The sequence below is a fragment of the Cherax quadricarinatus genome, unplaced genomic scaffold, assembly GCF_038502225.1.
Source record: "Cherax quadricarinatus isolate ZL_2023a unplaced genomic scaffold, ASM3850222v1 Contig5, whole genome shotgun sequence".
NCBI classification, from domain to species: domain Eukaryota; kingdom Metazoa; phylum Arthropoda; class Malacostraca; order Decapoda; family Parastacidae; genus Cherax; species Cherax quadricarinatus.
The window spans coordinates 883,486-903,546 of NW_027195031.1; the positions used below are offsets into that span (position 1 = coordinate 883,486).

At 34.8% G+C, this 20,061-nt stretch overlaps 1 protein-coding gene and 1 non-coding gene across 8 annotated transcripts in view; one reads left to right on the forward strand and one right to left on the reverse strand.

The window, feature by feature from the left end:
- Positions 1-16,384, forward strand: part of LOC128693506 (thrombospondin type-1 domain-containing protein 4) — a 624,956-nt gene extending 608,572 nt beyond the window's left edge. For 6 of the 7 annotated variants that reach the window (XM_070079710.1, XM_070079712.1, XM_070079711.1 and 3 more), the window contains 4 exons: positions 9,076-9,266; positions 9,611-9,749; positions 9,905-10,264; positions 12,620-16,384. In XM_070079710.1, the coding sequence (XP_069935811.1) occupies positions 9,076-9,266; positions 9,611-9,749; positions 9,905-10,264; positions 12,620-12,729 (800 nt within the window). In that variant the 3' untranslated portion in view covers positions 12,730-16,384. The remainder of the gene's footprint in view (positions 1-9,075; positions 9,267-9,610; positions 9,750-9,904; positions 10,265-12,619) is intronic. The other variant, XM_070079714.1, reaches the window with a different exon arrangement.
- Positions 16,385-19,618: 3,234 nt separating this feature from the next.
- TRNAV-CAC (transfer RNA valine (anticodon CAC)) lies at positions 19,619-19,693 on the reverse strand. The gene has a single exon. It is a non-coding gene; the product is annotated as a tRNA-Val (tRNA).
- Positions 19,694-20,061: the final 368 nt, after the last annotated feature.

The following is a 20,061-nucleotide window of genomic DNA, read 5'->3' on the forward strand; positions in this document are numbered from 1 at the left end:
TCTTCTGGTGCAAAATTATAAATTTTTGCATTAACGTTAATGAAAAAATATATCTTTAAACGTATAAGAGAAATTTTTAGAAAGGACTTAATTTTAAATGAGTTCTTGCTAATTGACCAATTTTACATATGTTGTGTATCTTTATACGTATATGCTTCTTAGCTGTTGTGTTCTGAGCACCTCTGCAAAAGCAGTGAAAATGTGTGAGTGTGGTGAAAGTGTTGAATGATGATGAAAGTATTTTCTTTTTGGGGATTTTCTTTCTTTTTTGGGTCACCCTGCCTCGGTGGGAGACGGCCGACTTGTTGAAATATATATATATATATATATATATATATATATATATATATATATATATATATATATATATATATATATACATATATATATATATATATATATATATATATATATATATATATATATATATATATATATATATATATATATATATATATATATATATATCTTTCTTTCAACACACCGGCCGTATCCCACCGAGGCGGGGTGGCCCAAAAGAAAAAACGAAAGTTTCTCCTTTTACATTTAGTAATATATACAGGAGAAGGGGTTACTAGCCCCTTGCTCCTGGCATTTTAGTCGCCTCTTACAACACGCATGGCTTACGGAGGAAGAATTCTGTTCCACTTCCCCATGGGGGTAAGAGGAAATAAACAAGAACAAGAACTAGAAAGAAAATAGAAGAAAACTCAGAGGGGTGCGTGTATATATGCTTGTACATTTATGTGAAGTGTAACCTAAGTGTAAGTAGAAGTAGCAAGATATACCTGAAATCTTGCATGTGTATGAGACAGAAAAGACACCAGCAATCCTACCATCATGTAAAACAATTACAGGCTTTCGTTTTACACTCACTTGGCAGGACGGTAGTACCTCCCTGGGTGGTTGCTGTCTACCAACCTACTACCTACAAAATATATATATGTCGTGCCGAATAGGCAGAACTTGCGATCTTGGCTTAAATAGCAACGCTCATCTTGCCATATAGGACAAGCGAAAATTTGTGTATGCAATAATTTCACCAAAATCATTCTAAACCTAACGAAAAAAATATATTTCATTGTGTTTTTTGAGTATTAAATTACTGTAAACGTTTTTAAAATATATTTAGTAGGATTAGGCTAAAATAAATTGTGCTTGTTATAATAAGTTTAGGTAAGTTTTCTAAGATTCCTTTGGTGCAAAATTATAAATTTTTTACATTAACATAAATTTTAGAAAAAAAAATATAACTTTAAACGTATAAAAGAAATTTTTAGAAAGGACTTAGTTTTAAATGAGTTCTTGCTAACTGACCAGTTTTACATATTCGGCACGATATATATATATATATATATATATATATATATATATATATATATATATATATATATATATATATATATATATATATATATATATATATATATGTCGTGCCGAATATGTAAAACTAGTCAATTAGCAAGAACTCATTTAAAATTAAGTCCTTTCTAATATTTTCTCTTAAACGTCTAAAGATATATTTTTTTCATTAATGTTAATGTAAAAAATTTTATTTTTGCACTAAAAGAATCTAAGAAAACTTACCTAACCTTATTATAACAAAAACAATTTATTTTAGCCTAACCCAACTAAATATATTTTAGATTTGTTTACAATAATTTAATACTAAACAAACACAGTGAAATATATTTTTTTCGTTAGGTTCAGAATTATTTTGGCGAAATTATTGCATACACAAATTTTCGCTTGTCCTATATGGCAAGATGAACGTTGCTATTTAAGCCAAGATCGCAAGTTCTGCCTATTCGGCACGACACACACACACACACACACACACACACACACACACACACATATATATATATATATATATATATATATATATATATATATATATATATATATATATATATATATATATATATATACATATATGTGTGTGTGTGTGTGTGTGTGTGTCGTGCCGAATATGTAAAACTGGTCAATTAGCAAGAACTCATTTAAAATTAAGTCCTTTCTAAAATTTTCTGTTATACGTTTAAAGATATATTTTTTTCATTAATGTTAATGTAAATATTTATAATTTTGCACCAAAAGAATCTTAGAAAACTTACCTAACCTTATTATAACAAGCACAATTTATTTTAACCTAACCCAACTAAATATAATTTAGATACGTTTACAATAATTTAATACTAAACAAACACAATGAAATTTATTTTTTTCGTTAGGTTCAGAATAAATTTGACGAAATTATTGCATACACAAATTTTCACTTGTCCTATATGGCAAGATTAGCATTGCTATTTAAGCCAAGATCGCAAGTTCTGCCTATTCGGCACGACATATATATATATATATATATATATATATATATATATATATATATATATATATATATATATATATATATATATATATATATATATATATATGTCGTGCCGAATAGGCAGAACTTGCGATCTTGGCTTAAATAGCAACGCTCATCTTGCCATATAGGACAAGTGAAAATTTGTGTATGCAATAATTTCGCCAAAATCATTCGGAACCTAACGAAAAAATATATTTCACTGTGTTTGTTTAGTATCAAATTATTGTAAACAAATCTAAAATATATTTAGTTGGGTTAGGCTAAAATAAATTGTTCTTGCTATAATAAGGTTAGGTAAGATTTCTAAGTTCCTTTTGGTGCAAAATTATAAATTTTTACATTAACATTAATGAAAAAAATATATCTTTAAACGTGTAAGAGAAAAATTTAGAAAGGACTTAATTTTAAATGAGTTCTTGCTAATTGACCAGTTTTACATATTCGGCACGACATATAGATATATAGATATATATATATATCTATAGATATATATATATATATATATATATATATATATATATATATATATATATATATATGTCGTGCCGAATAGGCAGAACTTGCGATCTTGGCTTAAATAGCAACGTTCATCTTGCCATATAGGACAAGTGAAAATTTGTGTATGCAATAATTTCGCCAAAATCATTCTGAACCTAACGAAAAAAAATATATTTCACTGTGCTTGTTTAGTATTAAATTATTGTAAACAAATCTAAAATATATTTAGTCGGGTTAGGCTAAAATAAATTGATCTTGTTATAATAAGGTTAGGTAAGTTTTTAAGATTCTTTTGATGCAAAATTAAAATTTTTTACATTAACATCAATGAAAAAAATATATCTTTAAACATATAAGAGAAAATTTTAGAAAGGACTTCATTTTAAATGAGTTCTTGCTAATTGACCAGTTTTACATATTCGGCACGACATATTTATATATATGTTTATATATATTTATATATATATATATGTCGTGCCGAATATGTAAAACTGGTCAATTAGCAAGAACTCACTTAAAATTAAGTTCTTTCTAAAATTTTCTCTTATACGTTTAAAGATATATTTTTTTCATTAATGTTGATGTAAAAATTTATAACTTTGCACCAAAAGGAACTTAGAAAACTTACCTAACCTTATTATAACAATCGCAATTTATTTTAGCCTAACCCAACTAAATATATTTTAGATTTGTTTACAATAATTTAATACTAAACAAACACAGTGAAATATATTTTTTTCGTTAGGTTCAGAATGATTTTGGCGAAATTATTGCATACACAAATTTTAACTTGTCCTATATGGCAAGATGAGCGTTGCTATTTAAGCCAAGATCGCAAGTTCTGCCTATTCGGCACGACATATACATATATATATGTATACATATGTATATATATATGTATATATATATGTATATATATATATATATGTATATATATATATATATATATATAGATATATATATATATATATATATATATATATATATATATATATATATATATATATATATATATATATATATATATATATATATATATATATATATATATATATATATATATATATATATATATATATATATATATATATATATATATATATATATATATATATATATATATATATATATATGCAATAAGATCACAGTAAACAGGTGATTTCAGAATATGCAAAACAACCACTCTGAAAGAATAGAGAAATTCCAAGCGCTTTCGTGACTACTCACGAAAGCGCTTGGAATTTCTCTATTCTTTCAGAGTGGTTGTTTTGCATATATATATATATATATATATATATATATATATATATATATATATATATATATATATATATATATATATATATATATATATATATATATATATATATGTCGTGCCGAATATGTAAAACTGGTCAATTAGCAAGAACTCATTTAAAATTAAGTCCTTTCTAAAATTTTCTCTTATACGTTTAAGGATATATTTATTTCATTAATGTTAATGTAAAAAAATTTAATTTTGCTCCAAAAGAATCTTAGAAAACTTACCTAACCTTATTATAACAAGAACAATTTATTTTAGCCTAACCCAACTAAATATATTTTAGATTTGTTTACAATAATTTAATACTAAACAGACACAGTGAAATATATTTTTTTCGTTAGGTTCAGAATGATTTTGGCGAAATTATTGCATACACAAATTTTCACTTGTCCTATATGACAAGATGAGCGTTGCTATTTAAGCCAAGATCGCAAGTTCTGCCTATTCGGCACGACATATGTATATATATATATATATATATATATATATATATATATATATATATATATATATATATATATATATATATATATATATGTATATATATGTATATATATGTATATATATGTATATATATATATATATATATATATATATATATATATATATATATATATATATATATATATATATATATATATACATATGTCGTGCCGAATAGGCAGAACTTGCGATCTTGGCTTAAATAGCAACGCTCATCTTGTCATATAGGATAAGTGAAAATTTGTGTATGCAATAATTTCGCCAAAATCATTCTGAACCTAACGAAAAAAATATATTTCACTGTGTTTGTTTAGTATTAAATTACTGTAAATAAATCTAAAATATATTTAGTTGAGTTAGGCTAAAATAAATTGCTCTTGTTATAATAAGGTTAGGTAAGTTTTCTAAGATTCTTTTGGTGCAAAAATAAATTTTTTTACATTAACCTTAATTAAAAATATATATATCTTTAAACGTATAAGAGAAATGTTTAGAAAGGACTTAATTTTAAATGAGTTCTTGCTAATTGACCAGTTTTACATATTCGGCACGACATATATATATATATATATATATATATATATATATATATATATATATATGTGTGTGTGTGTGTGTGTGTGTGTGTATTTGTGTATGCCATAATTTAGCAAAAATCAATCTGAACCTAACGAAAAAAATATATTTCATTGTTTGTTTATTAAATTATTGTAAACTTATCTAAGATATATTTTGTCGGATTATTCTAAATTAAATTGCACGTGTTATAATAAGGTTAGGTAAGTTTTCTAAGGTTCTTTTGGTACAAAATTATTTTTTGTTACATTAACATAAATAAAAACAAATATATAAGAGAAAATTTCAGAAAGGACTTCATTTTAAATAAGAACATAAGAGAGGAGGAACACGGCAGCAGGTCTACACACCATGCCACCCCCCGGCTTAGCCCAATGACCCACCCAGTCAGGTCACCTCCACTTAAGGAAGGAGCACGGCATCAGACCTAGTAGCACAAGCTAGTCATGTATTTATCTAACGTATTTACCACACTCACTCATGTATTTATCTAACCTATTTTTTAAAACTACACAACATTTACGCTTCTATGGCGGTACTCGGGAGTTTGTTCCACTCATCCACAACTCATTTACCAAACCAGTGCTTTCCTATATCCTTCCTGAATCTGAATTTTTCCAACTTGAAACCACTGTTGCGAGTCCTGTCTAGGCTGGAATTTTCAGCACCCTATTTACATCCCCTTTATTTATTCCTGTCTTCCCTCATAGGGAAGATTTCTGATATATGGGATCAACTTTGTCATCCTCCTCTGTACGTTTTCCAGTGCATTTATATCTATTCTGTAATACGGTGACCAGAACTGTGCAGCATAACCTAAATGAGGCATAACCAAAGATATATAGAGTTGAAGAACAACCTGAGGACTTCTATTATTTATACTTCTTGATATGAAACCAAGGATTCTGTTAGCTTTATTGCGATCACTAATGCACTGTTGTCTTGGGTTTAGATTACTGCTAACCAGAACTCCTAAATCCTTTTCGCAATCAGTAGTATTAAGATCTACATTATTTAGTTCATATGTGGCATGGTTATTTTCCTGTCCAACATTCAGAACTCTGCATTTGTCTATATTAAACTGCATCTGCCACTTCTCCGACCATTTCATCAGTCTATTCAAATCATCCTGGAGTGTTCTAGTGTCTTCATTAGAATGAACTGGACGGCCTATTTTGGTGTCATCAGCAAATCTGCTATGTCGTTATTTATTCCCTCATCTATGTCGTTTATGTAAATTGTGAACAACGGGCCCAACACTGACCCCTGCGAAACACCGCTTGTTACGTGCCCCCATTCTGATTTCTCCCCATTTATGCAAACTCTCTGCTGCCTATTTGTTAACCATGCCTCTACCCAGGAAAAAAATTCTCCTATTCCGTGTGCCTTAAGTTTCCCCAATAGCCTCTGATGTGGAACTCTATCGAAAGCCTTACTGAAGCCCATACACACAATATCATATTCATTACCATGAGCTACCTCTTCAAACACCTTAATGAAAAAAGTTAGTAAATTCGTAAGACAGGAGCGCCCCTTTGTAAAACCGTGTTGAGATTTATTAATCAATTTATGCCTATCAAGATGGCTACGAATTGTTTCGGCAATTACTGATTCCATAAATTTTCCCAGTACGGAGGTAAGGCTTACTGGTCTATAGTTCGAAGCTAAGGACCTATCATCTGCCTTGTAAATAGATAATACATTTGCCTTTTTCCACTTATAAGGTACTATGCCAGTTTGTAGTGATATGTTAAAAAGATTAGCCAAAGGTATATTAAGTGCTTCTTTACATTCATTTAACACCCTTGCAAACTGTTCATCAGGGCCTGGGGATTTGTTAGGTTTTAATTTCTCTATTTGTCTGAGAACTATGTCACTAGTTACCGCAATCGTGCATAGTTTATTATCGTCTTGTTATACATAATTTATTATTTATGGAATTTCGCTAGTATTTTCCTGGGTAAAAACTGAGAGGAAGTATTGAAAATTTCATACAAATCCTTATCACTGTCAGTGATCTGACCTGAGTTACTCTTAAGTGGGCTAATCTTGTCCCTAATCTTACTTCTGTATACCTGAAAGAACCCTTTTAGGTTAGTCTTTGAATCCCTTGCGACCTTAGCCTCATAATCTCTTTTTGCTTTTCTTATTCCTTTTTTTTATTTCTTTTTAATTTAATATATTGATTTTTAACTGCCCATCCCCTCTTTTGATATGCCTCTATATGCCTCTCTTTTGACCAGTGAGATGTTTTAATCTATTGTTCATCCATTTGGGATCATTTTTGTTAAATCTAATATCCCTACTCGGAACAAAAGTTGTCTGGGCAGCTAGAACTATACTCTGAAAAACGTCATATTGGCAACAAACACCACTTACCTGACCCATAGTCATGTCATCCCAATTTAGCCCACCCAGGTAATTTCTCAGTCCCATGAAATCAGCCAAGCGAAAGTCTGGGACAGAGATTTGATTGCAGTTATCTGGGTAATTCCATGATATACTGAAACTAAGTGATTTGTGATCACTTTCCCCAAACTCATCATTAACCTCAAGATTATTAATTAGTGATTCCTTGTTGGTAAGAACCAAGTCAAGCAGATTGTTTGCTCTAGTTGGTTCTCTTACAAACTGTTTTAAAAAGCAATCCTGAACCATATCAAAAAAGTCACTAGACTCAAGATTTCCTGCCACATTGTTCCAATCAATTTGTCTGAAGTTAAAATCCCCCATTAACACAACATTTTCATATCTAGATGCTTGATGAATTTCGTCCCATAACAGCTTACTGCACTCCCTATCAAGGTTTGAGGGCCTGTAAATCACACCCAAAATTAATTTGTTACGACCCTCGAGAAACTGCAGCCAAACAGATTCTGTGTCCGATGTTTCTAATCTTATATCATGTCAAACACAATTTAAATTATCTCTGACATACATCGCCACTCCACCACCCTTCCTGTTGACCCTATCAGTGTGGATTAGTTTATAACCCTGTATGTTGCATTCGGAAGGCATTTCTCTATATTTCAAGTTGAACCAAGTCTCTGTTATAGCAATAATATCTACATTACCTGCACTTGCAAGTAATCTTAGCTCATCTATCTTTTTTCTTAGACTCCTACTATTTGTATAGTAAACATTAAGGGAGCTAGTCACTCGTTGCCCTCTACTATCTCTCTTTGTTTGTTGATCAATTGCTTTGCCTTTACTAGCAACTTTATTTTGAATATTGTCTTTTAAACATATCCCTGAGGTATCCTGGTAATATCTGCTGTTTTCAACCCTAATACTGCAGCCTGATAGTTTCCCACAAACACTCATACCTCTATAATCTGTCAGTTTAAAGTCCTAGACAAGTCATCAATTGCCCCTCAATCGAATTGGCGAATCAACCACTCCAGCCCCAGAGAGATGAACCCCATCCCTTGCACACATATCACGTTTTCCATAGAATTTGTCCCAGTTATCAATGAAAGCGATTGCAAGTCCCTTGCAGTACCTGTCTAGCCAGCAATTTATACCAATTGCCCTAGACATCTATTCATTGCCCACTCCCTTTCTAGGCAAGATGCTACATATGATTGGGATCCCTCCCTTAGACCTGGCTACATCTATGGCTGACCTGTACTTATCCAGTAGCTCCTGTCTCCTGCCCTTCCCAATGTTATTACCACCAGCACTAAGACAGATAATGAATTCTTGCTAATTGGCATAAATTTACTGGATATCGTTGCTCATATAACTTACATAGATAATGACCTGAATACTGTAAATGCCCATATAAGCTAAGGTTATAGATAATACTAGAAGATATAGTAAAGAGTCAGGCCACGGTTAGGTCCATGGGGTGAGTGCAACTCAGAGTGCGGTCGTGGTAGACGGTCTCGGTCCGTGGTGTGTGTGGTCTTCCGCGGTCGCTGGCGTGTTACTACAGATGTGTCACAATGCAAAGGAGACCCAAGACCAGACTCTACGGAGGCGTGCAGTCGTCCTTGCAGCCATGAATGGTACACTTCAGAATGGTCTCAGGTACGCATGCTTTTTCCGGCAGCACAATCTTTGCCTTGAGTATCTTGAAAAAAATAATATCTTTGTGACAATTTGTTTTATTAAACTGTAAACATTATTATAAAATATTTCTTCAGAAAAATGGTCCATGTAATCACTTTTAATGTGTATCTGATGTTTAAAGTACCAATTATGTGTTGGGATACTAATGTTAAACCACAGGAGTATGGCCTTGCTTTTCCTTGATTATACAATTGTGCTGACTTTTCATTTTTCAAAATCAGGCACAAACGTTTTAGGCCCAAATGAACTGATGTTATCAGTAAAATACTGTACTGAAATGTTTTATTATATGGTGTTTGTAGTGCTCAGCCTCTTGTGGTAGTGGCGTCCAGAGACGAGAAGTGAAGTGCCTCGACGAGCGACAAACTCCAGCCCTTGACTGTACTTCAGCAACCAAGCCTGACACCCGACAGCCTTGCAACACTCAGTCCTGCCACCACGGTCAGTCTTACAGCTCTCACGCTACCACCCACTTGTATATATTTCATACATAGTTAAATTATAAATATCGGTGATTGAGAGTAAATCTGTCCCATGTTTTCATTTCTTAAATGTTTAGTAACCAATCATTTTCTGAACTGTAATTACACCTTCAGAACAAGCGGACGAGAGCGTGAGCAACACCTCCACAAGAACCGAGCAGCAGCCAGCTGTCCCGGCACCTGATGAGGCCTCCGACCACAAACCTGCAGGTAATGTGGCCCCCGAGGCCGGCTGGCGCCCACTCCCCCAGTCACTAGAGACTCCTAGTACAGGGTTCCGATCTTCTGATGGCAGTCAGGACTATGATGAAGATGCAAGCAGAGATTCCAATTGGAATTGGTCCTCCAGAAGGGACCAGGAGGAGGAGGAGGCGGAGGGCAAGCTGTCCTCTACCAGGTCTCCGCCTTCCCCAAGCAGCAGGCGGCGGCGACCTGTCTCCCCAGGACGGCCATGGCGACCAGGGCTGTCCGCAGGTTGGCCAGGAAGTTGCTGCAAGCTTATACAACTGCTGCTTATCACTTAAACATGATACAATCTTATTAGCTTACTGCTTGGGAATCGCCAGAAATAAAGGCTTTGCTGCACTTTTTTTGTAAAACGGGTGCACAGCGGCTGTTATATGCACTTAGGTGTAGAGGCAAGCTTTATAATTAATAGCATTTCATGAATCATACAAAGAATATATAATTATGCTTGTATTAAAAATCAGCCAATGCTTGATGTTCTGCATCAGGAGGTTATGGACTCGTACACTTGATCGCTTGCAGCATAAGCCCGAACTATAATATATCATTCTTGTTCTTAGGGACGAGCTAAACCTTTAGGGGTTTAATGGTGCCTTGGGAATGGGAGGTAATCAACTTTGGTCCAAAGAAGGGACGGGTAATACCATTTCCTTTGATCATGGAATTCCAGTTTGAAGGCGTAAAATTAATGCTCCGCACCATACAATGAAATCGTGTGTGTGTGTGTGTATATCACACACAAATAGTTGTCACAGCTGCTCTTTATATATATGTGCTCTTGGGAGATTCTGAAGAGAAGTTGCAGAGATTGGTGGATGAATAGGGTGTGCAAAAGAAGAAAATTAAATATACAGGAAAGATAAGGTTATGAGGATAACAAAAAGATTAGGTGATGAAAGATTGAATATCAGATTGGAGGGAGAGAGTATGGAGGAGGTGAACGTATTCAGATATTTGGGAGTGGACGTGTCAGCGGATGGGTCTATGAAAGATGAGGTGAATCATAGAATTGATGAGGGAAAAAGAGTGAGTGGTGCACTTAGGAGTCTGTGGAGACAAAGAACTTTGTCCTTGGAGGCAAAGAGGGGAATGTATGAGAGTATAGTTTTACCAACGCTCTTATATGGGTGTGAAGCGTGGGTGATGAATGTTGCAGCGAGGAGAAGGCTGGAGGCAGTGGAGATGTCATGTCTGAGGGCAATGTGTGGTGTGAATATAATGCAGAGAATTCGTAGTTTGGAAGTTAGGAGGAGGTGCGGGATTACCAAAACTGTTGTCCAGAGGGCTGAGGAAGGGTTGTTGAGGTGGTTCGGACATGTAGAGAGAATGGAGCGAAACAGAATGACTTCAAGAGTGTATCAGTCTGTAGTGGAAGGAAGGCGGGGTAGGGGTCGGCCTAGGAAGGGTTGGAGGGAGGGGGTAAAGGAGGTTTTGTGTGCGAGGGGCTTGGACTTCCAGCAGGCATGCGTGAGCGTGTTTGATAGGAGTGAATGGAGACAAATGGTTTTTAATACTTGACGTGCTGTTGGAGTGTGAGCAAAGTAACATTTATGAAGGGATTCAGGGAAACCGGCAGGCCGGACTTGAGTCCTGGAGATGGGAAGTACAGTGCCTGCACTCTGAAGGAGGGGTGTTAATGTTGCAGTTTAAAAACTGTAGTGTAAAGCACCCTTCTGGCAAGACAGTGATGGAGTGAATGATGGTGAAAGTTTTTCTTTTTCGGGCCACCCTGCCTTGGTGGGAATCGGCCGGTGTGATAATATAAATATATATATATATATATATATATATATATATATATATATATATATATATATATATATATATATATATATATATATAATTATGCATAAAATAACTGAACCATTAGGCTCATCAGTAGCACATACGGACTCTAGTTTTTATACTGTATTTTTGGGGATTTGTGTTTATATTAACATATTCGATATGGAATCTATTTTTTTTTGGGGGGGGGTGATTTGTGTTTATATTAACATATTCGATATGGAATCTATTAATTCTTTTCTGAATAGAACACTGTCTACTGTTGTAATGGGTTTAATGGAAGCACAACATGATTACTTTATTTTAATATTTAAGTTCCTGGAGAAGTACTATGTTGGAAAAAAAAATTACTGTACGAATTTTCTGAATAGTTCAGCTTCTGAGCAGATACTAGAGTTCTTAATTATTATTTGCAGCGCTGCATAGCCCTTGTGGCTTAGCGCTTCTTTTTGATTATAATAATAATTAATTATTATTATAATCATAACTAAGCGCTAAACCCACAAGGGTGATATAGTGCTGGCTGTAGATTTCTTAAGTCTGGACGTTAATTATAACTACAAAGCTTAATATCCCAACTGTTATCATTTTGGTTATGTGCGAAGCTTTTTGTGCAGGATCTCGCTTTCTCCTTAATGCGTCTTGGCCGGCCTTTTCTGTCATAAAGGAATTTCTTCACACATGAGGCTTCTTCAATATTTTGTCAAATATTTCCAAGACTAATATAGTGCAAATACTGAAATACTATGAAATTTTTTTTCTGCTCAAGAACTAATATAACTTTATTTTTTGTTTCAGATTCCTGCATCGACAGAATGAAGAACTGTCATTTGGTGTACAAGGCTCGTCTTTGTCGCCTCAAGTATTACAACAAATTGTGTTGTGATACTTGCACCAAGAACCAATGAGTTCTTAGTCATTACCTACCTCAAGAGGGAGTGATACAACACACATCAGCCAGCCAGGAACCCGTGCTGGCAGAACCTACCAAGAACACTGATGATCAGGACATTTGTACGTTGCCACTCAGTGTGCTTGTCCAGGAGGTGCCATCATAAAATTGGGAGTAACTTGTGCTACAAGCAAGCCCTGACTTGTTCTCAAAGTGAACCAATGTCCAAGATCAAAAATAAATAATGTGAAATATAACTCAGACTGCATGATGCAAGAATTCTCGCCTTGGACTATATAGAAATATTAGTGTTCACAGTGGGCACTGTCTACGGCTGGTCCTTAATAAACACTAAATATTGCATTATAGTATACCTTGCGTTTGTGTTGCAAGGAAATATAACGTCACAGTGATGCAATCATTGACATTTTACATATACTCTCATTATATCATCCGAGCCTACTTAAACCTTCATGATATAAAATATTAACCAAGGTAGATATCGCCGTTAGCTACAGAGATGAGAGTATGGTTATGGTTAGTCATTAATACAAAATAAAGAGTCCCTTTGTATATAAATTTTACTTAGCATACGTGAAAACTGCAGTGCATATTTTAATAACCATTACAGACTTAGTAAAGAGTAACAATGTTCGGCTATAGTCAGTAGTCATAGAAAACGGAGCAGAGGTGGCACTTGGCTTGTGGGCACAATTATATAGTTTTAGCAACAAACTGTAACTTTTCTCTCCACTGAAGCACTGCCAGAAATGTTTCTATTGAAATTTTGTGTATTTGACAGGTGGTATTGTTCACTGTAGTATAACTCCCCCATAATTTTTAATGTATGTTTCATCGTATTTGTGAGGAATTTTATGCATTTATTTTGACTCAGATCTTGGGTAGGGTGAGTGACATTTCGGATCTTGTCAAAGATATTTATTTTTGGTTTGTTGGGGCCCTTCTTAGTCCCAGGTGTGTATATATTGTAACTAACCAGGTAGGGAACATTTATAATTTTTCCGTTTATTATATATTTTTCGTCATTTTTTTCCAAGCAATATTGTGAGGGTATCTCTTGGCACTGATTAGAACTTAGAGTGTGTGTGCACGCACACACAAAGCGACCAGCGAAGAGGCGGGGCCAGGAGCTGTAAATCGACCCCTACAACTACAAATAAGTGAGTACACACACACTGTGGGTGTAGGAAGGGGGCGGGGTAGGGGTATTGCTTGTTTTGAGCTATTGAGTAGGAAAGGGAGATAGGGCTTCAGGGAGGGTTTATACGAGGAAGCTCCATGTTCACCTCCTTCCATAGACCCCCACCTCCCCCTCCCTCAAGCCGTAACCCACTTAAAAAAAAACTTAAAACAAGTCATACTCTACTCACTTTCTCCTACACCCACTATCCCCACCTCCCCAAGCGCAAGAGCCTTCCTCACAATTTTCCCTCAACCCAGTCCCAAATTTCCAATTCCCTCTACAATCTCCCCTTCCTCCACCTACATCCACTATCCTTACCCGTTCCAGCATAAGATACTACCCTCTACTACCCCTCACCCATACCCCAACCCCCACCACCCCCTGGCCCATGTGTAAGGACCAGGAAAACAAATTCGAATTCCAGAATACGGGAATAGAAATGAAACAAAATATGGTACACAAAAGCAGATGGAATAACAAGAGGTGAGCGGAACGACCGCATAGTGAAAGCCTTCCCAGACACTATAATACTCAGATATAACTGATACGATCTTCCCAGCTCGATATAAGATTGAAGAAAGACAGGACACAAAGGAGGTGGAGTAGTGCTACAAATCAAAAATTAGTAGTTGAACAGATTAGAGGAACAAACAGAGAGGAGACAAAATGACTATATATTAGACACAATCAAGACTAGGGCACGCAAGATAGTGATAGCAGTTATGTGCAGCCCTCCACTAAAATGCTGAAGACCAAGACAGCGGTACGACAAAAAATAGTGATGGTGCACACATTAGTAGAGGTGGCCAGAAGAACTCACATGAGCAATGTAAAGCTGATCATATGGGAGAATTTATTCACATGAAAACAGAGTGAGAGACCCTGGATCCACACGAAACTCGAAACATGGAGGGCTGAGACACTGGAGATGGTGATGGAGACCTTCATGCATTAACATGTCAGAGATACAATCAAGAGAGAAGTCGAATCGGCAAGGCTAGACCTTGTATTCACTTGAGCAACTCTAACATAGAGTATGTTGAACAAGAGAGGTCCCTCGGTGCTAATGATCAAACAGTCATGAGTTTCGAATACCTCGTGGAAGTAAAGTAGAAGAGAGATAATACAGAAAGGACTAGAGAAACTAAATTTTAGACGGGGAGATTACACAGGCAAAAAGTAATTCCTGAATGAAGTATATTGGGAAGGGAAATTAGATAAGAAGACAGCTACTGAAATGACGATGTAGCCGGAAAGTGCTGAGAGGCAGAGGAGAAATTTATACCCAGGAGCAGAGGACGCAATGGAAAAACAGAGCCTATGGTTTGCCTAGAGGTGCAGAGAGAAAAACTAAATGTGCTAGAGCATGGGTAAAATATAGAAAGAAAAGAATGCAGAAAACAAGGAAGTGAGTAGAACCAATAACGAATATGCATAAGATAATGTATGAATGACATTGCATTGACAGCAAAATTCAGACCCAAAGTTGCTATACAGACACACCAGGAGGAAAGAATAGTAAAGGACTAGATAATAAGGTTGAAGGGGGGAACAGAGGCCACACGAAATGACCAGAAAGTCTGTGAGGAGCTTAGCAAGAAAATTAGAGAGGTATTCCTGGTGGATGTTACCAGAGAGCCAAGGAGGCAGAGTGCATTATAGAGTACTGGACACATTACATAAAACAGAAGAGGTGATGAAACTACTGTACGATCTCGATACCTCAAAGACTATGGAACCAGATAATCATGGATCATGAGAGACCGAGAGAAAGCACTGTGTGAATCACTAACCACAATCTTCAAAAAGTCGATCAAAACAGGGCAGTTGCCTGAGGTGCGGAGGACAACAAATGTAGTCAAAACATATTAAAAAAAATGATAAAAAGGTAGTGATAAACTATATGTCGGTAACACTGATATGTATAGTATTTAAAGTTATGGAGAAGATTATCAGAAGAGTAATGAAACACCTGGAAAGGAGCATGTTCATAAGCACCAATCAGCACGACTTTCAAGATGGTAAATCCTGTCTCATAAACCTACTACAATTAATCGACAGGGTAATAGAAGTGAGGCAGGAAAGAGAGGGATGGGGGAGGTACGTGATTAGAAATTGTGTAGGTGCAGTGCTTGACCACATCGGGACAATGAACACTAACACTTTACTCATCTTTGCCTTTACTGTGTGTCAGTCATTAGTAATAATGTGCAACGATTATTGTAAGCTTCGCTTAGCAAGTATACACACACACATATATAACATTTTTAATACACGCGGGGACAGGATGGCTTTCCTGAATATGGCTTCGTCATGGGAGAGTACGTTAGCTTGGGTGACTCTGGTATCAACTTTTTTTTTAATCCAACAGGTAGATAAATTAGACACATGTGCAACTCTTGGGTATCTTTATTGAGGAACCGTTTCGCCACACAGTGGCTTCATCAGTCCATACAAAGGAGAATCGTGAAGAACAGAAGAATGAGGTAATCAGTCCCTCAACCTTGAGTCGATGTGGCCAGTCCATCAATCTTGGACTGATGGACTGACCACATCGACTCAAGGTTGAGGGACTGATTACCTCATTCTTCTCCTGTTCTTCACGATTCTCCTTTGTATGGACTGATGAAGCCACTGTGTGGCGAAACGTTTCCTCAATAAAGATACCCAAGAGTTGCACATGTGTCTAATTATTATATATATATATATATATATATATATATATATATATATATATATATATATATATATATATATATATATATATATATATATATATATATATATATATATATATATATATATATATATATATATATATATATATATATATATATATATATATATATATATATATATATATATATATATAGTATATATATATATATATATATATATATATATATATATAGTATATATATATATATATATATATATATATATATATATATAGTATATATATATATATATATATATATATATATATATATATATATATATATAATATATATATATATATATATATATATATATATATATATATATATATATATATATATATATATATATATATATATATATATATATATATATATATATATATATATATATATGTCGTGCCGAATATGTAAAACTGGTCAATTAGCAAGAACTCATTTAAAATTAAGTCCGTTCTAAAATTTTCTCTTATACGTTTAAAGATATATTTTTTCATTAATGTTAATGTAAAAATTTTGAATTTTACACCAAAAGAATCTTAGAAAACTTACCTAACCTTATTATAACAAGAACAATTTATTTTAGCCTAACCCAACTAAATATATTTTAGATTTGTTTACAGTAATTTAATGCTAAACAAACACAGTGAAATATATTTTTTTCGTTAGGTTCAGAATGATTTTGGCGAAATTATTGCATACACAAATTTTCACTTGCTATTTAAGCCAAGATCGCAAATTCTGCCTATTCGGCACGACATATATATATATATATATATATATATATATATATATATATATATATATATATATATATATATATATATATATATATATATATATATATATATATATATATATATATATATATATATATTCATCAAATTGCAATTAACTAATTCACAAACTTTGGGATCAAAGAAAACGCCATAACTTCTCCAAATCTTAAAAAAAAAAAAATCCCATGTTGTGAATGCTTATTATCAACCCCCTTTCTAGAAAATGACTAAGTATCAGCTTGAATATGTGCAGAGGATATTGCAATTCTTTACTAATTCTACTCGTCTGTTAAGAATGCAGCTGACTTGGGTTATGCAGGAAGGCTTAAAATATATTTTTGTCCTCAGTAGTACCTGATAAGAGAAGTCAGTACATCAGTATCTGCCCACCAGAGTTGCCCACTAGTGTGTTCGAAAGTTCTTAGATGTACTGCTTTTTGTGGGTTGTTTGCACCACACAGCTGGTGGTGATGCATCACCACAGCTGATGTTTGCATCACCACTGCTGTATAGTCCTTGTGGCTTAGCGCTTCTTTTTGATTATAATAATAATTGCATCACCACTGTTGGTGGTGGTGCATCACCATAGCTGATGTTTACACCACCACTGCTGGTGGTGGTGCATCACTATAGCTGATGTTTACACCACCACTGCTGGTGATGTTGGCACCACCACAGATGGTGAGGTTTGCTCAACCACAGCTGGCGATGTCTTCACTATTTGTATAGTAGAGTTTACATCACCACAGCTGGCATGGTCAATACCTTAGCTATCATGTACGTGATATACACAATCAGGTAGCCTAATTTTTGCTGTATTACCCTTTTCTTGTATCTCCTTTTGTTTCAAAAACTGTTTAAAAATTCTGGAATATTCGCTAATTTATTTATAAATATCTGTTACTTTGTCATTACGTTAGGAGAGATTGAAATGACTTTACCTGCAATATCTTAGTGTGGGAAACAAACTAAACTGGCTCGTCCTGCCTTAGTGACTGAACTGGTCTGACCAAACTTAGCACGGTAAGTGAGATTTTAATGAAAGTTGACAAATAAACTTGATACATTTGCCTTGTCGTCCAGTAACTATTGTATTTTTTTAATCTAAAAGACTTTTTGACAAAAACCTAATAATACAGTAAATGTCTATTTTAGCCGTGACGGTGTGATCAGGGTTACAATGGTGTGGTTTAGGGTCACAGTGGTGTGCTATAGCGTAAGATGATAGCCCTTAGGAGCTCACTTACCAAAGATTCTTGTTTCTTTATAGGCCTCATATAGGCATCAGGTGTAGCTGCTTGTTCTGGTCCTGTTCTCAGTGTAAGGTGATAATGACGTCAGTGCCAACCCTTATCCCGTGTATAAGATGAACGTGGTATCACTATACAACCTCCTTAATAAGTGCTGGAACCCGAAAAAAGAAAAAGTCAATACCGAAGCCTACATTAACGAACTCATAAACTACGCAACTGTTCACTTCTCCAGATTTTCTCAGTCGTCTGGTGTTTGAATTTCCGTCCAATTTTAGATGCAAAATTCAATATGCCGATGGCCGAGGAAGGTGCATTTTTCGTAGTGTCTTCGTGAGAGTAAAAAATATACATATATTATTAAAATGTTTTGTATCTTTAAAACAGCCCCTAAACCTATAGGAAAAAGTATGTACGTGTTTAGATGGTGATACTAATGTTAGACTATTGCTGTGCTTGGCTGTCTTCCACTTGAATTACTCCCACTCAGGCACTGTCTGCTGGGTCTTCTTTTGTTGGTTCCGTTTGCTGGGTCTTCATCTTGTACTAGCCCAACCTACTGGGTCTTTCTCTTGAGGCACCATATGATGGGCCTTCTTGCTGTGCTGGCCCCGTCCTACTAGGCGTTTCTCTTGTTTTGGCCCTACCTTCCTGCTAGTATCATGGATAAGTTTCGTAAGAGAAAAGACGGTGGTTGGTTTGGCGTGGGACGTTATGCTGAAGCCCTATGGATCATTACACAACGGGTCAAGATACCAGAATTAGTTATCCCCTCTAAATAGAGATCAAAGATTAAATCTGAATGAAGACATCCCTAAGGGTTCTTAATCCAGGAAAGCCAAACAAAACCAAGGGGTATGGCTTATTTCCATCGTAAGTCGGCATCGTACGATGAGAACCTATTTACTGGGTGATTAACATGGCCATCGAGTGAAAAGGACACTTGCCCCTATGTTTCGATCCGCCCGGGAATCGAACCCTGGTTCTTGCAGTTGTGAACCGAACGCTCTAACCACTAAGCCACCGGAGACCTCATGTTGTCACTGACATCTCTGTCTGTAATCCCGTGCTTAAGCCCAAGTGCTGTGTAGTTGTTAGTGTTGGTCATCGATCATACATACAACGCGTTGAATCTCATGTAATGGAGACAGTTGGTAGTGAGTTCTAGGCACACCTTCGGAAACCACGTCTGATCGTGGATAACTGGAAAAATCTGGCTGTGTTTGTCAGTCACCACTGTAAATCCCGTATGCCCAGCTCCTATTTCTGGGACAAAGTATTACAAGTGGGAAGCAACAAAAGCGCATGGAATGTACTACGGCTCTACCTTTATTCTTAAGCTCTCTCCTTCTTATTCTAATCTATTTCTGGATTATATGTGATGAATTTTAGAGTAAT